The sequence below is a fragment of the Pagrus major genome, chromosome 20 (assembly GCF_040436345.1).
Source record: "Pagrus major chromosome 20, Pma_NU_1.0".
Taxonomy (NCBI): domain Eukaryota; kingdom Metazoa; phylum Chordata; class Actinopteri; order Spariformes; family Sparidae; genus Pagrus; species Pagrus major.
This window is the reverse complement of record NC_133234.1, coordinates 9851780-9867755: the sequence shown is the minus strand read 5'-3', so window position 1 is coordinate 9867755 and position 15976 is coordinate 9851780. Positions and strand designations below refer to the sequence as shown.

The window sequence follows — 15976 nt, the reverse complement described above, 5'->3', positions numbered from 1 at the left end:
CGGAGGTAAATCCGTCTGGGCCATTTTAGCTGTGGTCAGTGTTTATTGGACAGTACATGGATGACATACGTGTGTTAAGATAATGTTTAATGCAACGCTACGTTTTGTAACATTAATTTTGACAGCAGTAGAGGATCAGCATATTTGGGATTAATGGTCGCACAGGTTTGCAATGAATTACGTAACTGGATTTCTCAATGAGGGAGAAGAAGATGCAATTTTAAGAATTTTTAACCAGTTAATAGAACTTTCTTACAAACGTACAACTTGTTATTGAACATAGTGTTTGTATATGTCTTGAAGCATATCTCAAGGTAATTTTTCAAACTTTTACCTACTGTGGCTTTACCAAAACAAAGCAGTCAACTCAAATATCAGACTAAATATCTTTTATTTCTTCAGATTCACTTGACATGAAATAGTAGCATCATGAGCAGCTTTATAATATACAAAGAATTGAAAACAAAAACATCACTGAAATAAAAAAAAGACAGTCATGAATTAAAAAATAGAAAACTAGGCCTTTTTTTTCTCCTGTGCTCCTCCTTTACAGCATTTATGACTATTTCAACATACATGGCTACAGCTCCTCCTGTAGACTTTAATCACAACATGAGTCTACGGCATTTCCTCTCAGCTATATTCATTTATATCTCACAAAAACCTGTTTCACACGTCACCAAATAACAAAGACGTAGAGAAGGAGGATGATAGTGTCTTCAGTTTGAAAATGAATTATGGCATTCAAAGTGTGATACGACTGACACACCATCTTTTAAATTGTAAATTATAAAAGGATAAAAAAAAATTCAGATGATTTTTTTTTCATTATTGGTGTGTTTATTCACGGTTCAACGTTGAAAACGTTGAAAAATATAACATAATGAACTGGCCAGTGCCTTTAAAAAGGAGTACATGGTTCAATTTGAAGCTGGATGAAGCTCAGTCATGGTCAAAATAATCCAGTTTAGATCCACTGAAAAAGTAGCAAAGCAATAAGCCAGACAACTCTCAGTAATGCCCAAAAATAAACCACTGCTCCTGTGGACAGACAAGGCTTCTCTACTATGAACCACGCCGTGACCACTGTCTGAGGCTGGGGCTTGCATCTATTTTCCAAAGAAACAACACAGACGCACACAGAGACTGGCGCTCAGACAAAGCCTTTTTTCTGTTACAAGTGTACCAAGCTATAAGTGTGTGATAACTGCCTGTCTGCGTGTAGATAAGACTGAATGTGTCCTCTCCACACAGCCCCCTGGTGTTTGTACAGAGCTACAGCAGAGCAGTGAAAGTAGTTACAGTAAACACATCGGCAGACTCAGCATGACTCATTGGGGGTGACTCAAGAACTTCAATTATGTGGACAAAATAACCCTCGGCCAGAAAAAGACTGCCTGGAAGAACAGAAGAGCAGTTAAGTCAAAGAAACGCAACCATGACAAGTTTACGCAGCATATGTTATTTTTAACTGAGAGAATATTGAGTGTCTAACATATTGTAAATACATAAAATGAATGTTTTCCCATATCACTGTGCTAATATTCAGTTTGTGATGGTTTTTTTAGCTTTCAAATATACCATATGTCAGGTTAATAACCGTTTAGCATGTAGTTAAACTTCAGTCCATACAAGAAAAAAAACTGACAATAGCTTTCTGAAACCTGACAAAGAAGTCATAACAGTGGGTGTGTCAGGGATAATGCAAAAATCTCACTTGGTTTGGACGGATATTAGTTATTCTTAAGTTGGAGCCAATCAGGAACATCACGGTGTGAAGATGGGTTGAAAAACTCAACTCAAAACAGGTCGAACTGAAATTAAACTTCAGAGACATCAGTAGATCTATATATCTTTAACTCTTTTCATAACATGTGCACTTGTTTGCTCAAAACTTGTTATCAAAAAGAAAAGTTTCATTAATTGATCTATTAATAACCGATGTTGTGTGTGTGTGTGATAGAGTTGGAATAAAAACTTAAGTCTCTCAGATGTCAGTTGCCTGTTGCCAAGGGAAACGCCCACCCAAAAGGAAGCCAAAATGGCAGTTTCCACAAATACGCCTTAAAATGTGTTTATTCTCTTCAGTAAAACAGAAAATTCTGCACAATAGCTCAATTGTTTCCTTGCACAAACAGTGACTGGATTTGAATTTCAGTTTGACTTTAACTCTCTGGCTTTAACTGCAGAAAGGTTTAATTCCTATGATAGAGCTCCCCTACTGAGAACAGGCATCTAAAGTTAGCTTTAACCTATATTCCTCTTCTGCTTTTCCCTCAATCCAGTTAACCTACATTGTGGTCTGCAGAGGTCTACCAGCTCGAGCTTTAATCCCATCCTTTCAAATAACGCCCAAATTACACCAGTGTAATCCTGGGCAGCTCTGCTACCCCTCACTCCTGGAGCAGACGTCCTGTATAATGTATAATCTGCTCTGCCACGCTCTCATCTGTAATATTAATAACAACATTGATCCATATGACTGACTTGAACTCATGTTTTTGGTTTGGCTTCCCTTTTAAATCTGACACCCACACTGCAGTGAGGGATCTCCCTTAAAATCCCACAACACACCAGGGTCCCCCGAGTTCACTTACAGTTGATCTGCACATATATCTTCCATAACTCTGTAACACATTTTATTACTGCGACGATACTGAAAACAGCTTCCGTTTGAAGCAGATAAATGTACTTGCAAATTCAATTCCAAGCTCTAAATATTAGTTTTAAGTTTACAAATGAAAAGTTCAGAACTTTTAAAGGATATTACAATTTCCAGTCATGAAAAATAAAGATTCAAATTCAACTTAAGGGTTTTTATGACTGGGGAAATCTTGATAAACACAGCCAATGGCGTTCTGAAAACAACAAGACATTGAAAATGCAAACCAATCCAGAACCAGAACAAAATAACAACATCCATTAGAACAGGTTCACTGACAAACGCACTGGAGCCAAGGAAACATGACTGAGCTGAAATGAGAAATGAAGCTTTTCACCAAGTTGGAAAACTTGTGTTCCAAAAGTCAAGTATGACTCAGTTTGAACAAATGTGACTCACAGACTTTCCAAAAACAGACACAACCCTTTTCATTTTGTGGTTTTAACACCAAAAAGGCTTAAATAAGACGCCTGGGAAATGTTTCCTCTTATTCAACATCAGTCTCAAAAACAGGAGGAAGACTCCTCCATTAAAACAGTCTGAATCTGATTCAGCTGGAAGCGTTTCCTGCTCTAGAACTCGTCGTCGGAGCTGAGCAGGAGGGTCTTCTCTGTGTCGCCGCGGCCACTGGTGGTGCTGTGGGTGCGGCAGACGGGCGGAGGCGCCCCCTGCTCCAGCGTAGACTGCTGGGTGTATTGCTGGTAGGCCGGGGAGAAGTTGTGGATGGCATCCTGGACCATGTCGCCCGGGTTCATGGTCTCCTTCAGGCTGCTGGAGATGCTTTTCATGGGGGCACAGCGGCCTGCGGGAGGCGGACGAGATGAGAGAGTTATAGACGTCCGGACAGAAGGTTAAAGAGAAAGAGTTAAAGGAGGAGGAAAAGGATAGAAAAGGGCAGTGGGGAGGGGGAATGATGGGTGATTTAGAGGAGAGAAAGTAAGGAGAGGAAGGAAAGGGTGAAAGAAAAAAGAAAACATTAAGGGAGGATTTATGATGATTTAGGCAGGGATGTGGGAGCGAATCACATGAAGAGGAAAGGAGGAGGAGAAAAAGGGGAAGGTAGAGGGAAGGATGAGACAACAGGAGAGTGGGAAAAGGAGTGATTTAGTGGAAGGAGACGAAAGGAAGGGACTAAAATGGGGAGAAGACAAGAATTGGGGGGGGCTGTGATTTAAGCAGCGAGACAAAAGGAGGGAATGGCTGAAAGAGAAATCAGAGACCATGGATGTGATTTAAAGAGAGGGAATGGAAAGGGATTTAGAGGGAAGCAAGACAGGAAGGAACAGTAAAAAAGGATGAGAATGATTCAGGAGCAGAAAAAAAAGGGTGACACGTAAACACAACCAATCACATTCAAAACCTTGGATAAAAACAAAAAACAGAACAGAAACTAACTTAATACATCTTGGAAGGACATGACTAGCTAACCAGTGGCAGCAGAGGAAAAGGAGGGATTAGGGAGTAAACGTCAACAGTGGTTAACCTACCAAACTCTCCATATGTAGGAACAGGTCCTTTATGACGCAGCAGAGAGGAAAAGAGACAAATAAAGATGGGTGTGCAGAAACAGGAAGGGAGAAAATGACCCCAAAAAAACATGAGTGATGGAAGAGTGTTAAAAGTAAAAGATTAAAGGAGGAGGAACAGATGTAGAGATTTTAGAAGATTTTTCCTTTTATACTGTTAGTAAACATGCAGTTAACTCGTCATCATACTCGTCATTCCAAACATCTACTGTAAACATCCTTCTTTTTTTCCCCGTTCTCACCATGCGAGTCCAGACTCTTGTCCATGTAGACTCTGTATGTGAAAGCGTGACGCAGAGCCAGCGCTGCGAAAAACATCTCGATGCAAATGATGAAGTTCTGGTACCCAGCGGCGACCGTCCCCTCGCCGACGGACACCTCCACCGAGTTAATCTGGGGAATGGCGCCGCACTTCTCCAGGATGGCGAGCAACATGCCTGACCACAGGTGATAAGATGTTACTTGATGAAGATAAAACAAACTTTATGTACACGTTTAATAAAAAGAATGTTGTGCATGTGTGGTCCCTACCCTGCCAGAAGGAGAGGAAGATGACCGACTTGACCATCAGGAACTTGAGCATGGGGCTGTAGGGGCTGAGAAGCTCCCTGGTGGAGAAGTAGAAGAGGAAGAGGGCGTACAGAGACAAGCTGACTGAGATGTTGTAGATGATGGTCACGTAGAGGTAACCGCCAGCAACACTGTGGAGAGAGAAGTCAGAGACAACAATGTTAGAGGTGTTGATTTATGGGTCGGTGTTCTGATTTTTATTGTTGACGGTCATGCCAAAAGCCTTAATCTCCCATTAGGGATAAATGAAACGATTACAGGAAGAGGTGATGGTGAGGTGAAGTCTGGAACACTCAATTAATCTAAAAATTAAAGGAGTAATCCACTGTTTTTTTTCTAAATTTGGTAGCATCTTTGTAAACTGTTCCGAATGGCTATGTTTCTCTGTACTGAATCTGATGTGTTTGTAAGCTGCTGTTTAGGTAACTACTCCTGTGTTCTCATTACCAGCTCAGTCAATCAGAAACAATATACAGTGCCTTTAAAAAAGTACACCCCCTTAATTGTTTTCCCCCTTTTATTGCTTTTATAGATGGAATCATGGTCAATATAATTTGGCTTTTATGACAAAAAAAAAATTACATCAAAAACTCTTTAATGTCACAGTGAAAACAGATTTCTACAAAGTAATGTCAATTAATTAAAAATATGCAATGTAAAATAAGCAATGCAATCACAGCACTGAATCTGTTTGGACAGGTCTCAATCAGGCTTCAACACCTGCAAACTGCAGTTTTACTCCATTTTTCTCACTGCTCAAGCTCTGTCAGGTTGCACGGGGATCAGGCGTCAACAGCCCCTTCCAAGTCCAGCCACAAATTCTCTATTGGATTGAGGTCTGGGCTTTAACTCTTGGAAAATAAATCTTCTCCCAAGTCGTAGCTCTCTTGCAGACTGAATCAGGTTGTCCTCCAGGATTTCCCTATATTTTGCTCCATTGATTTTACCCTCTACCTTTACAAGCCTTCCAGGGCCTGCTGTTGAGAAGCATCCCCATAGCATGACGCTGCCACCACCACGCTTCACGGTGGGGATGGTGTGTCTGTGGTGATGTGCAGTGTTTGGTGTCTGCCAAACATAGCGTCTAGTCTCATGGCCAAAAAGCTCAATTTTGGTCTCATCAGACCAAAGAACCATCTTTCAGTTGACCTTGGAGTCTCCCACATGCCTTTGCGTGAACTCTAGTGGAGATTTAATGAGCTTTCTTCAACAGTGGCTTTCTCTTTGCCACACTCCCATAAAGCTTTGACTGGTGAAGAACCCTAGCAACAGTTGTTGTATGCAGAGCCTCATCCATCTCAGCTGCTGAAGCTTTTAACTCCTTCGGAGTAGTCATAGGTGTCCTGGCGGCCTCCCTAACTAGTCTCCTTCTTGCACAGTCACTCAGTTTGTGAGGACGGCCTGCTCTAGACAGATTTACACATGTGCCATATTCCTTCCATTTCTTAATGGCGGATTTAACTGAACTCCAGGGGATGTTCAGTGACTTGGAAATGTTTTTGTATCCATCCCGACTTATACTTTTCAATAACCTTTTCAGTTGCTTGGAGTGTCTTTTGTCTTCATGGTGTAATTGTAGCCAAGAATACTGATTAACCAGTGACTGGCCCTTCAGACACAGGTGTCTTTATACTACAATCACTTGAGACACATTCACTGCACTCAGGTAATCTCCATTTCACTAATTGTGAGACTACTAGCACCAATTGGCTGAACCTCTGTTGAATTAGGTCAGTCACTTTAAAAGGGGTGATTATTTATGCATTCACTTATTTTACATTATATATTTTTAATTAATTGACATTACTTTGTAAAAATCTGTTATCACTTCAACATTAACATTTCTTTTTGGTCTAAAAAGCCAATTTATATTGACCATGATTCCATTTATAAAAGCAATAAAAGGGGAAAACAATTAAGGGGGTTAATACTTTTTACAGGCACTGTATTGACCCATTGGTTTATATACGCTTAGACTTCAGTTATAAGCTACAGTTAAAAGTCCTGCATTCAAGATGTTGCTTTAGTATAATAAGGAATATGTACTTTAGTATTAAAAGTAACAGTATACATTAAAAGTATACAATTATATATTATATCGCAGAATTTATATTGTTGTAGTTGGTTGAGTTGGAGCTATTTTTTAAATACTTTTAGGACTGCAACTAATGATTATTTTCTATATGAAATAATCTGGTGATTATTTTCTTGATTAATCAATTGATTACTTGGTAAAACGTCAACTCCCTCACAATGCTTGTTTTCTTCAACCAACAGTCCAGACGATCAAAATTATTAGAAGTATATTCAAATTACAAAATTAATTTAAAGAAAATGCTGCAATTATTCACATTTTTTAAGCTTGAACCATTAAATGTTTGGCATTTTTGCTCATTAATTTTCTGTTCATCGCCTAATTGATTAATTGACTAATCTTTTAGCTGTACTTGTGTATATGGTTTCGTAGTTTGATTTATAACAAGCTCTTCATATGTTTTGTCTGCACAAATATTCATTTGAAACAAAACTAAAGTTGTCAAATAATTGTAGCGTAAAAAGTCAAATATTTAGAGTAGTAGAAGTATAGAGCAGCATAAAACAAAAAGATTCAAGACTCTGCATCACTTACTTAAAGTCTCCATCCTTGTATTTGCCGTAGGCCTGCAGAATGACTGTGATGATGGCCATGAGAGGTTTGACCACGCAGAACTGAAGAGTGGCCTGCTTACAGAACCGCAGGAAGCCGATGGAGTAGGCCTTCCCCCTCAGACAGCAGGTACCGTACATACAGCTAGATCTGATGGGACAACACACCAAGGTTTTACGTTATGGTCAGTTCTAACATCAGTGGTGAATTAAGTGTATTAGCAGCAAATCTTGCAGGATAATAAGCACATTAATTGCTTTGAATCTGCTTGTTTCATGCTAGTTTGGAAACAAATATTGTTTAAAGGCCTTTTAGAATCTCCTTCATTAACTTACTCGATGGGTTTCCCTCTGATCTCAGCCATGATGGCGCTCTCTCCTCCCAGGTATTCATAGCACAGACTGAGGAAGTTGTAAATGACGAACGCTGGAGAGAAACAAGGAGACAGAGGGTCGGTTGTTATTACTGCACTGACATTATTTACTCATTGTAATAATCATGGTAGCTCTGCACAGGCCATAAAAGATGTTTAAGACGGTTCTATTTGGCTAGACTTTGGAATTATGTAGTCACTTCATATTAAAAATGAAGTATGCATAAGGAAATATTATTTTCAAAGAACTTTTATTATTTGTTTTCTATTTATTGTTCTCTCTTTAACTAATAACATTGACCATGACTGCTTTATTCAGGCCATGACAGCATGACATTGAGGCAGCATGCATGACAGCATGACATTGAGACAGCATGCACAACACCAGGACACTGAAACTGAGGATGCTAAATGGAGTTCAGTCATTGTTAACTTCATTATTCACACCTGTGCTTTTCCTGCCGAAACAAACAAATTAACACTTTAAGTAGCCATGTGAACACCGATTAAACAGAATGCGTTATACTTGAAATACTCAAGCACAGTTTGAAACTTTGCACAACAGCAGCTACAAATGACAACTAGAAAAACATGTGGGCAAACTGTTTCAACTCTAATACCAAACACTAAAATGAACAGAGCAGAATGAAGCATTCAGTCGCCCACAGACCCCCAAGCTGTCAACACATCACTTCCTGTCACACTTGTTTTGGAAGTTCCAGAAACTGTACTGAGGTATGACCTCAAAGTCTGAAATCAGTTTAAACACCATCACCTGATTCACTGTTAAAACATTTCATATTTAATATGTGACAAAAAGTGAATTCAAACCAATCATGTAATTAAAAAAAAAAGGTAAAAACGGGAAATTTGCAACATTCAACATCATTTGCAACACTAACACGTAGTCAATTTCTCTCTCACACACACACACACACACACACACACACGCACACGCACACGCACACACGCACACACGCACGCACACGCACACGCGCGCGCGCCCCTCTCCCTGTGAAACTGATGTTCACCTGACTGTCTCTTGTGACCAGTGGATTATCTCTCCTCTGTGCAGCTTCAGTGAGAGGGTGATGACGACCAAGAAGCTCATAAAAAACACAGCCAGGCTAATCCTGTTAACACACACACACTCTCAGGGGGGAATGTGGTTGTGTGACTGTGCATGTGAGGTAAAATAAGGTGAGCGTCATGGGTGAGTATCAGTTAGCCGTGAAAGTGTGAAAATGTGTCAAATCCTGGGTGTGTGCCATAGTGTGTGTGTGTGTGTGTGTGTGTGTGTGTGTGTGTGGCGCGTGCGTGTTGCAGTGTTGTGTCACAACACTGATCTCAAAGCAGCTGCACTGCTGGCAGTGATTCTTGTTACATCAGCTGAGTTAATAAATTCTCCATTTCTCACTCTGAGTTCACCTCTTCTCTACTCCACCCACACACACTAGAAATTCGTCACTGCCTTCTGTCTGACGTCAGACAATACTTTGGTAATGAGATGCCGTACATGCCAGTTCACTGTCTGACGTAAGCACAAATGCTAGTGTACAGAGCTGAGTGATGAGAGCTGGTTTATCTGCTCCGAGTAGCTCTGTCGGAGTCTCAGCTGTTTACCATTAGGCTCTTTCACTTCTCTCCAAGGACCACCGTCAGCAGAGCTAGTTGCCACGGTGATACAGTAGGCTTACATGCAATGAGAATGGGAACTTTGCAGCGAGTTTGGTTGAGAGAAACTCATTATCTGACGCAGCTATCCTGACTGATGAGGAAGATTTGTGAGCGCAGTTGCCATGCAACAGGTCGGTCCATCCTCGCAGAGGAGAAGATCTGGGCAGGGCTCAGCAGCATTGTGGGAAGGCAAACAGAAGGAAAAGAGGAAGGGGAAGAGAAGGAGTACGCAATCATAAGAGGAGGAGTAGGAAATGTACTGGAAAAGATCTGAGAGTGATGTAGAAGTCTGGAAGTCATGTCAAGAGATGAGGAGAAGAAATAGAAGGAGTAGGAAAGATGTCTGTCTAAGGGAGAGATATGATGAACACAGTACTGACGGTACTTCCTGCCAAAAGCAGACATAGAGTTCCTCGATCTACGAGTGAGATCATCAGTTTGCTAACACAGGAAGTGACGTCCGAGTAAGTGTCACAGCAAGTGGACTATTTCTATCCTGACCGTCACTGCTGACTCTGGAGAAAGAGGAGCGGAGGCAGTCAGCCACCTTTCAACACTTTCTGCCAATTTAAGAATTTATCAATAGTCAGAGATACAAAGCATCAGGCCGCATTAGTTTTGTGTGCGTCATCCATCCGCTCAGCAAAGCTGACAGCTCACCATCTTCAACTTTTCTGATCTGACAGCAGTAAACATAGTCCACAAACTAATATAGGTCTCAGCTAATATAAACTAAAAACAATTTGGCAATGAAAAGTAGCTCCTGTCCAAATTCATATGGACACTTTTGAATCAGTGTATGTATTTTAAAAAAATCTGAACAAGCAGGATAAGATCTGGCAAAGTGGTAGTGTTGAAAACGTTACAGTAAGATGTAACAAATAAGATTTACAGAATTACAAAACAGACAATCACATTTAAAAATGTAATTAAAAACTAAAAGTCCCAACAGTCTCATCAATCATCAACATCCTCCAAAGTTACATAAGGGTTCATTTCAAGCCTCTCAGTCCAAAAGAAGAGAGTTTCAAGACAATTAATAATCTGGTAAACAGTTAAACACAGGTTCAGTATACAATGGAAAAGGCAGGAATCTAATAAGGGTGAGAGGGCACTTTGCAAAATAAACACTGAGTGTGTGGGTGGAATAATCTGTTAAGGATAGAAAAAACAGACTGTTCCAACCTGATTTGATCACAATGTGTTTCAACAGCTCAACTGGAAAACTTGCCCACAGTGAGGTGGAAAGGATTTTAATCAGTAACTTCTATCCATCAGCAGTATCACAACAAGTGCCATTTAATGGGTCTTTACGGGCAATATGTCATTATATCATTATCAAAACACTATCAAATATAGCAGAAGTGCTTTCCTTTCCTGTTTTAAAGGCTGCATTCAGTGAAGTGATGTCATTTCCTGAACATGCCATTTTATTCCACTTGCTTTAATACTTACACAGTCTGAATATTTACTTTTGAGAAACTTTCCAAATGTTAGGGTATATATTGTGATATCATTTCAAGGCCATATCGCCTAGCTGTACCTAGACTGACAATGGGTGGGTACAAAAATTACTAAACATGTCAACTGTAGGGCCTTTTAAAAAATAAATAAATAAATAAAAAATGTATACCATACCTAATGTGGAGTTGTGGTGACCATTGTGTGACCATAATGATTTTAGCTTTAGGCAACAGTTGTTCTTGTGCACTGTACTGTCAAAGCAGTTAATTGATTTTTTTGCACCCACCCTTGTTGTCTGCCAATTCCTGTCATTAATGAAACTACATCATCACGGCACATCACAGACTTAACTCATCGGAAAGACAAATGTACGTCCTTACCCTCATAACAGTCCCTGATGGTGTCGAAGTACACGTAGTACTGGTCATTGGTGAAAAAGAGAAGGCTGAGCCAAGAGTCGAAGGCGTAGATGGGAACAATGAAGAGGATCCGTACGATATGGCGCTGCTCCCTAGGTGAGCTATAGAAACGTAGGTGCATGTAGATCTGGGACAGACAGAAGAAAAAGACACTTACATACACTACTTAGAATTCTGTAACAGACTTTTTTAAGTTACAACATCAGCACTATGCCAGCATAAAATAAAGCGAATGGTGCATGCTAGGGTAAAAGTAGCATGTTCCACAGCTTTGTGGCATGAGTAAAAAAAGCTGCTTCTGTGTTCTTTCTCTGGTTATCAACTAGTAGGCCTGTATCAAAGGGCTTAAACTCCTGTGTAGAAAGATAAGCCTGTGTATCATTAATGTCTCTGGGTCTGTCAATGTCACTGACCTTAACGATCAATACATTACCTGACATCATCTCACAGGGATGTGTGAAAGAGAAAAAGTCTGACTCCATTCAGCTTTTTGTTTTTCAGACAGATTTCATACAGCCTTTTCATTCACCTGGATAAAGTTTCACCTTTGTGTGTATGTGTATGTGTATGTGTATATGTGTGTGTTTGTGCGTAGTCATGCTCTGTATCACAAACACCTGCTGAGGGATGTTGCCAAGCAACCTCTGCCCTTCTCTGGGCCTAGGCAGACGTGTGTGTTTGCAGGATTACGTCACCTATGCATTAAACAGCACACCAGATACACACACCTGCCTGCCGAATCCAGTTTTTAAATCTTTGTGACCACTTTGCTCAGTCAAATCTCAACATCTATATCTCTAGCATGGTTAATTAATACTGAACTAAAACCTAGGAGTGGCATTTTAGTGAACTGTAATGAAAATAAAAACTGGCCTTTAGAAACTTTAATATTGTGTACTTACAAAACTACATACAATAAAATAAAGATATACAGGAAATGTCTTTAGTTTTAGTCCGTGTCAAATTGGTCAACACAGGAAGCATGAGGTAACATAAGTGCATATTTTTATCCAGACTGTGAGGTTTACATGACTGTCTCAATTGCCTTCACAAACTGTTCTGTTTGTATTGTAATACCTACTCTGAACTTCTCAAATCTTGCCCCTAACAAATACCCCCATATCATAACAAAACAACTTGTAAAAACTTAACTCTGATCTCCTGCTAAGTAAATTAGTATTATTAAAGACCAGATGATTTAACCCCCCTTCTTTGTGCTGTATGGAAGCAGTTACCTGGTGGCAGGTGAGGATGAGTGCTGTCCAGACGAAGAAGCCAGACACAGCCTGCGCCGCGGGAGTCATGAGGAAGATAGGCTGGTCTTGGCTCAGCAGTGGGGCTTCAGGGAGCCATGAAATGTTGGGGCCAGTCGGGGCCGCTGTTGGTGGGGGGCCAGGTGCTGCGGCCAGAGGAGAGTCCTCCCCCAGCCTCTCTGAGAGCGGCACGTCTCGCCTCCACAGTCTCAACATCTAGAGGTGACACGACACAATAGGGGACATATCAGTTAGTCTGTGTGTCTGTACATATTGAACCCACTGAAACTCAAACAGTAACATGTGTGACACAATTCATAAAGTATGAACATCCATTTCCACCTGTAATCATCAACCTGAAATATAGATCACACACAGATCACTGTGTCATCAGAGTCATGTGTAATCTGAGATAGGAAGGCAGATAGAGGATAAACACAGATACACTGCAGGTCGACATGTCGTGACTCATGCAAGTGAAGGATGTGTGTGTGCGTGTCATTTGTACAATAGATTCTGTATTGCCTTAAGGAAAGACAATTGATTTTGTTAGTTCCTACATGTCCCAGAATGCCATTTGTCTGCTGCCAGATAATTTGCCTGAACATCTACAAATCATCTGCGGTTTTAGGTGGAGTGTGTGAGCTTGATGGCATACTGTGTTTTTTTTTAAGTTTACAGAAGGCAACGTGTCATTTGGCTGCAGGGTATTCTGGTATTTTAACGCTTCATTGATTCCTCCTAGGATGATGACTGAAAGGTCGGACAAAATGGTGAGATCTATAAGAAAGTGCTCTTTGATTTGATTCAAAGCAAAATTTTTTCAATCATTTTTTTTTTTTTTTGTCTTTCGTGATGACAACTAACCTTGGAAATAACATGTTTTTCCGATGTCTGATATTCACATGTCCTTCCATGTCTGACTAGTGAGTCAAACAAGAATCAACAGCCTGTAGCCTGACAAAATTAGGTGGCGATGAACAAAAGACATACATACGCTGCCAAATCCACTTCCATCTCCTAAAGATGGCTGGACTTGAAGTGGCCAGAAGACACGTTACATAAGCAGGAGCTTGTCACTGTCTCCAAGGTGGCACAGACATGTTCTCAGGGTGTTTGTTCATTCTTGTGCACTGACAAGACAGTTGTCATGTTAGACTGAGCTTGGGGGAGACGGAGACCTTCATGATATGGAGGTGGAGTGGGGGCTGACGCAAATTCACCCACAGGTAATTTCAGAAACAAACAGAGAAAATGAAAAATGAAAGGAGTGGGCAAAAGCATTAAAATGGCCACTGAATGAGAGAGAGAGACGGTGAGAGAGGGTGTCTTTCATTCTGACCTATCATGTCTCATCTGCCAGAATAGCATGGCAACCAGAAGTCACATAGGACATTGAACAAACAGCACGGACAATGACACTCACACACCACCATTTAGTTTCTTTACGACACTAATCACATTAAACTCAAGTGATTGGATTTGGTGGTTCGATAAAATGAATTAGGCTGCTTTCACGCTTTTATATGCGAGACTGAGAGGAGATATGGTTTTGCTGTTTGTGTGTTCGTGTGTGTGTGTAACTTGTGTGTGTGTGTGAGAGAGAGAGAGAGAGAGAGAGAGAGAGAGAGAGAGAGAGAGAGAGAGAGAGAGAGAGCAGGTCATTTGTATTGGTTTGCCAGTGATCAGCAGATCCACATGTCGACAAGGAGAAGTGAAGGCATCAGCAGCCACACACACTCTCTCACACACACAATACCAGTGACAGTGAAATGCTGTGCTGGAGCAAAGGGACATCTGTGTGTTTCATTTGAAAGGCAAAAAAGGTCAGTCCACACACACACACACACACACAAACACGCACACGCGGGGGGGTCTGTAATAAAGCAACAGATGGAAAGGGGTGATGGGGGAGCAGACAGGGTGTGTTTATAATTCATAGCAAGTAATGATATGGGTGACAGCCAGACTGGATTATCATACTTGCTGAAGCAACAACAACAACACTGGGATTTACTCAGCAGAAAGCCACTCAAACATTTTGGCACGTCTGTCTTAGCATTATTTCCATAACAGTGGTTTTATTGTACTGCTGCGAGTAAATAACTCTGATTTAACAAGTTGAAATAATACGGAAATGACGCTAAACTTCAAACAAAAGAACCACAAGTAGCAAAGCGCTGACTTACCTTAGCTAATAGCTTCAACAATTCACGGATTCACTTGAATATAAAGCCTGTAATTGAGAAAGGGACACTTTATTAGTCGGGTACAGACGCGTTATGGAAAGGCAAAGTATTTCTAACCTGTTATGGAGGCTTGGCTCACCTGGTTGATAGGCTGCTGCTTTAAAATCCCCCTAAACACCGTCTCACGACCAGAAATAACGTTAAACCAGAAACGGCCTTAATTCCTCCTCAGAGCCGCACCGTTGCTCCCCGGACATCCATGTTGAGCCCTCGGCGGACTGCCCCGTCAACCTCTGCGTCACCCCCCAAAAACTCACCTCTAAAGTTTGTCGCTCATGTCAAAACACGTCTCTGTAATCCTTTTAGTAACTCCGTCTGCACAATAACTTCGTCTAAAGTCGGTGTTTTCGGAGTTAAACCAGTGAACTTCGTCATTCCTCACCGCTCATCTTTCTCCACTCCGCTTGACTTCAAAACCAATCCCTGTCGGATTAACTACAGATCGCAAGCGCTCCGCCCACTCCGCGAGGATGAGCCCGTTCGGCCAATCACACGCAGAATACCATTAATAATCCGGAAGAGGGCGGAGTTTCTTTATCCAACACTGAGCATGCGCGGATCTATTCTCGGTTCAGCAGCAGTGAGTGTGCTGTGGAGGACAGGGTGAACACTGCTCCTACACACTTAATGACGACTTATTTGTTTTCCTGTCTTAACTGTATAGTCGTCAGTGTGTGTGGGCACCACGTACTCCACAGTGGGTGCTGGTATTGGTTGTTGATCGTACTTTTACGACGTTACATTGCCCTCATCAATTTTGAGTTCTTCAATTTAAAAACCTTTTATGGACTTTTTTTACTTTTCCTCCCAAGGACACTCAAATTTATATTTGAGTGAAAACATCAACTTTTCTTACAAATAGCACCTTTAAGAGAAATCTATATTTTACAATTACATACATATGTCACAGTTTTAAAGGCTGACTTATGACTCTTTTTTTTTAACTAAATATCTAATATATTTTATATTAGATATGTTTGGGGGTTTTTTTTGTCTTTTTTTAGGCATAATATTTAGTATTCCATCAGAATGACGTATTGTACTGGTCATAATGAAGGGAAATAATTAGTGAAGAACTTATAATTGTATAAATAGTAAGAAAATCTCAGAGGCGTTTGTTGGTGGTTGATCAGAGA

General features: G+C 40.7%; 1 protein-coding gene across 1 annotated transcript; it reads right to left on the bottom strand.

Annotated features, from left to right (window-relative positions):
- Window positions 1–374: 374 nt before the first annotated feature.
- On the bottom strand, window positions 375–15250 carry tmem184ba (transmembrane protein 184ba). Its single transcript, XM_073490292.1, has 9 exons — window positions 14920–15250; window positions 14781–14827; window positions 12574–12807; window positions 11300–11465; window positions 7741–7831; window positions 7388–7555; window positions 4720–4889; window positions 4431–4625; window positions 375–3464 (listed from the first exon to the last, which is right to left on the bottom strand). The coding sequence occupies exons 3-9, from the start codon at window positions 12805–12807 to the stop codon at window positions 3235–3237; spliced, it is 1254 nt and encodes a 417-aa protein (XP_073346393.1). The 5' UTR covers window positions 14781–14827; window positions 14920–15250; the 3' UTR covers window positions 375–3234.
- Window positions 15251–15976: the final 726 nt, after the last annotated feature.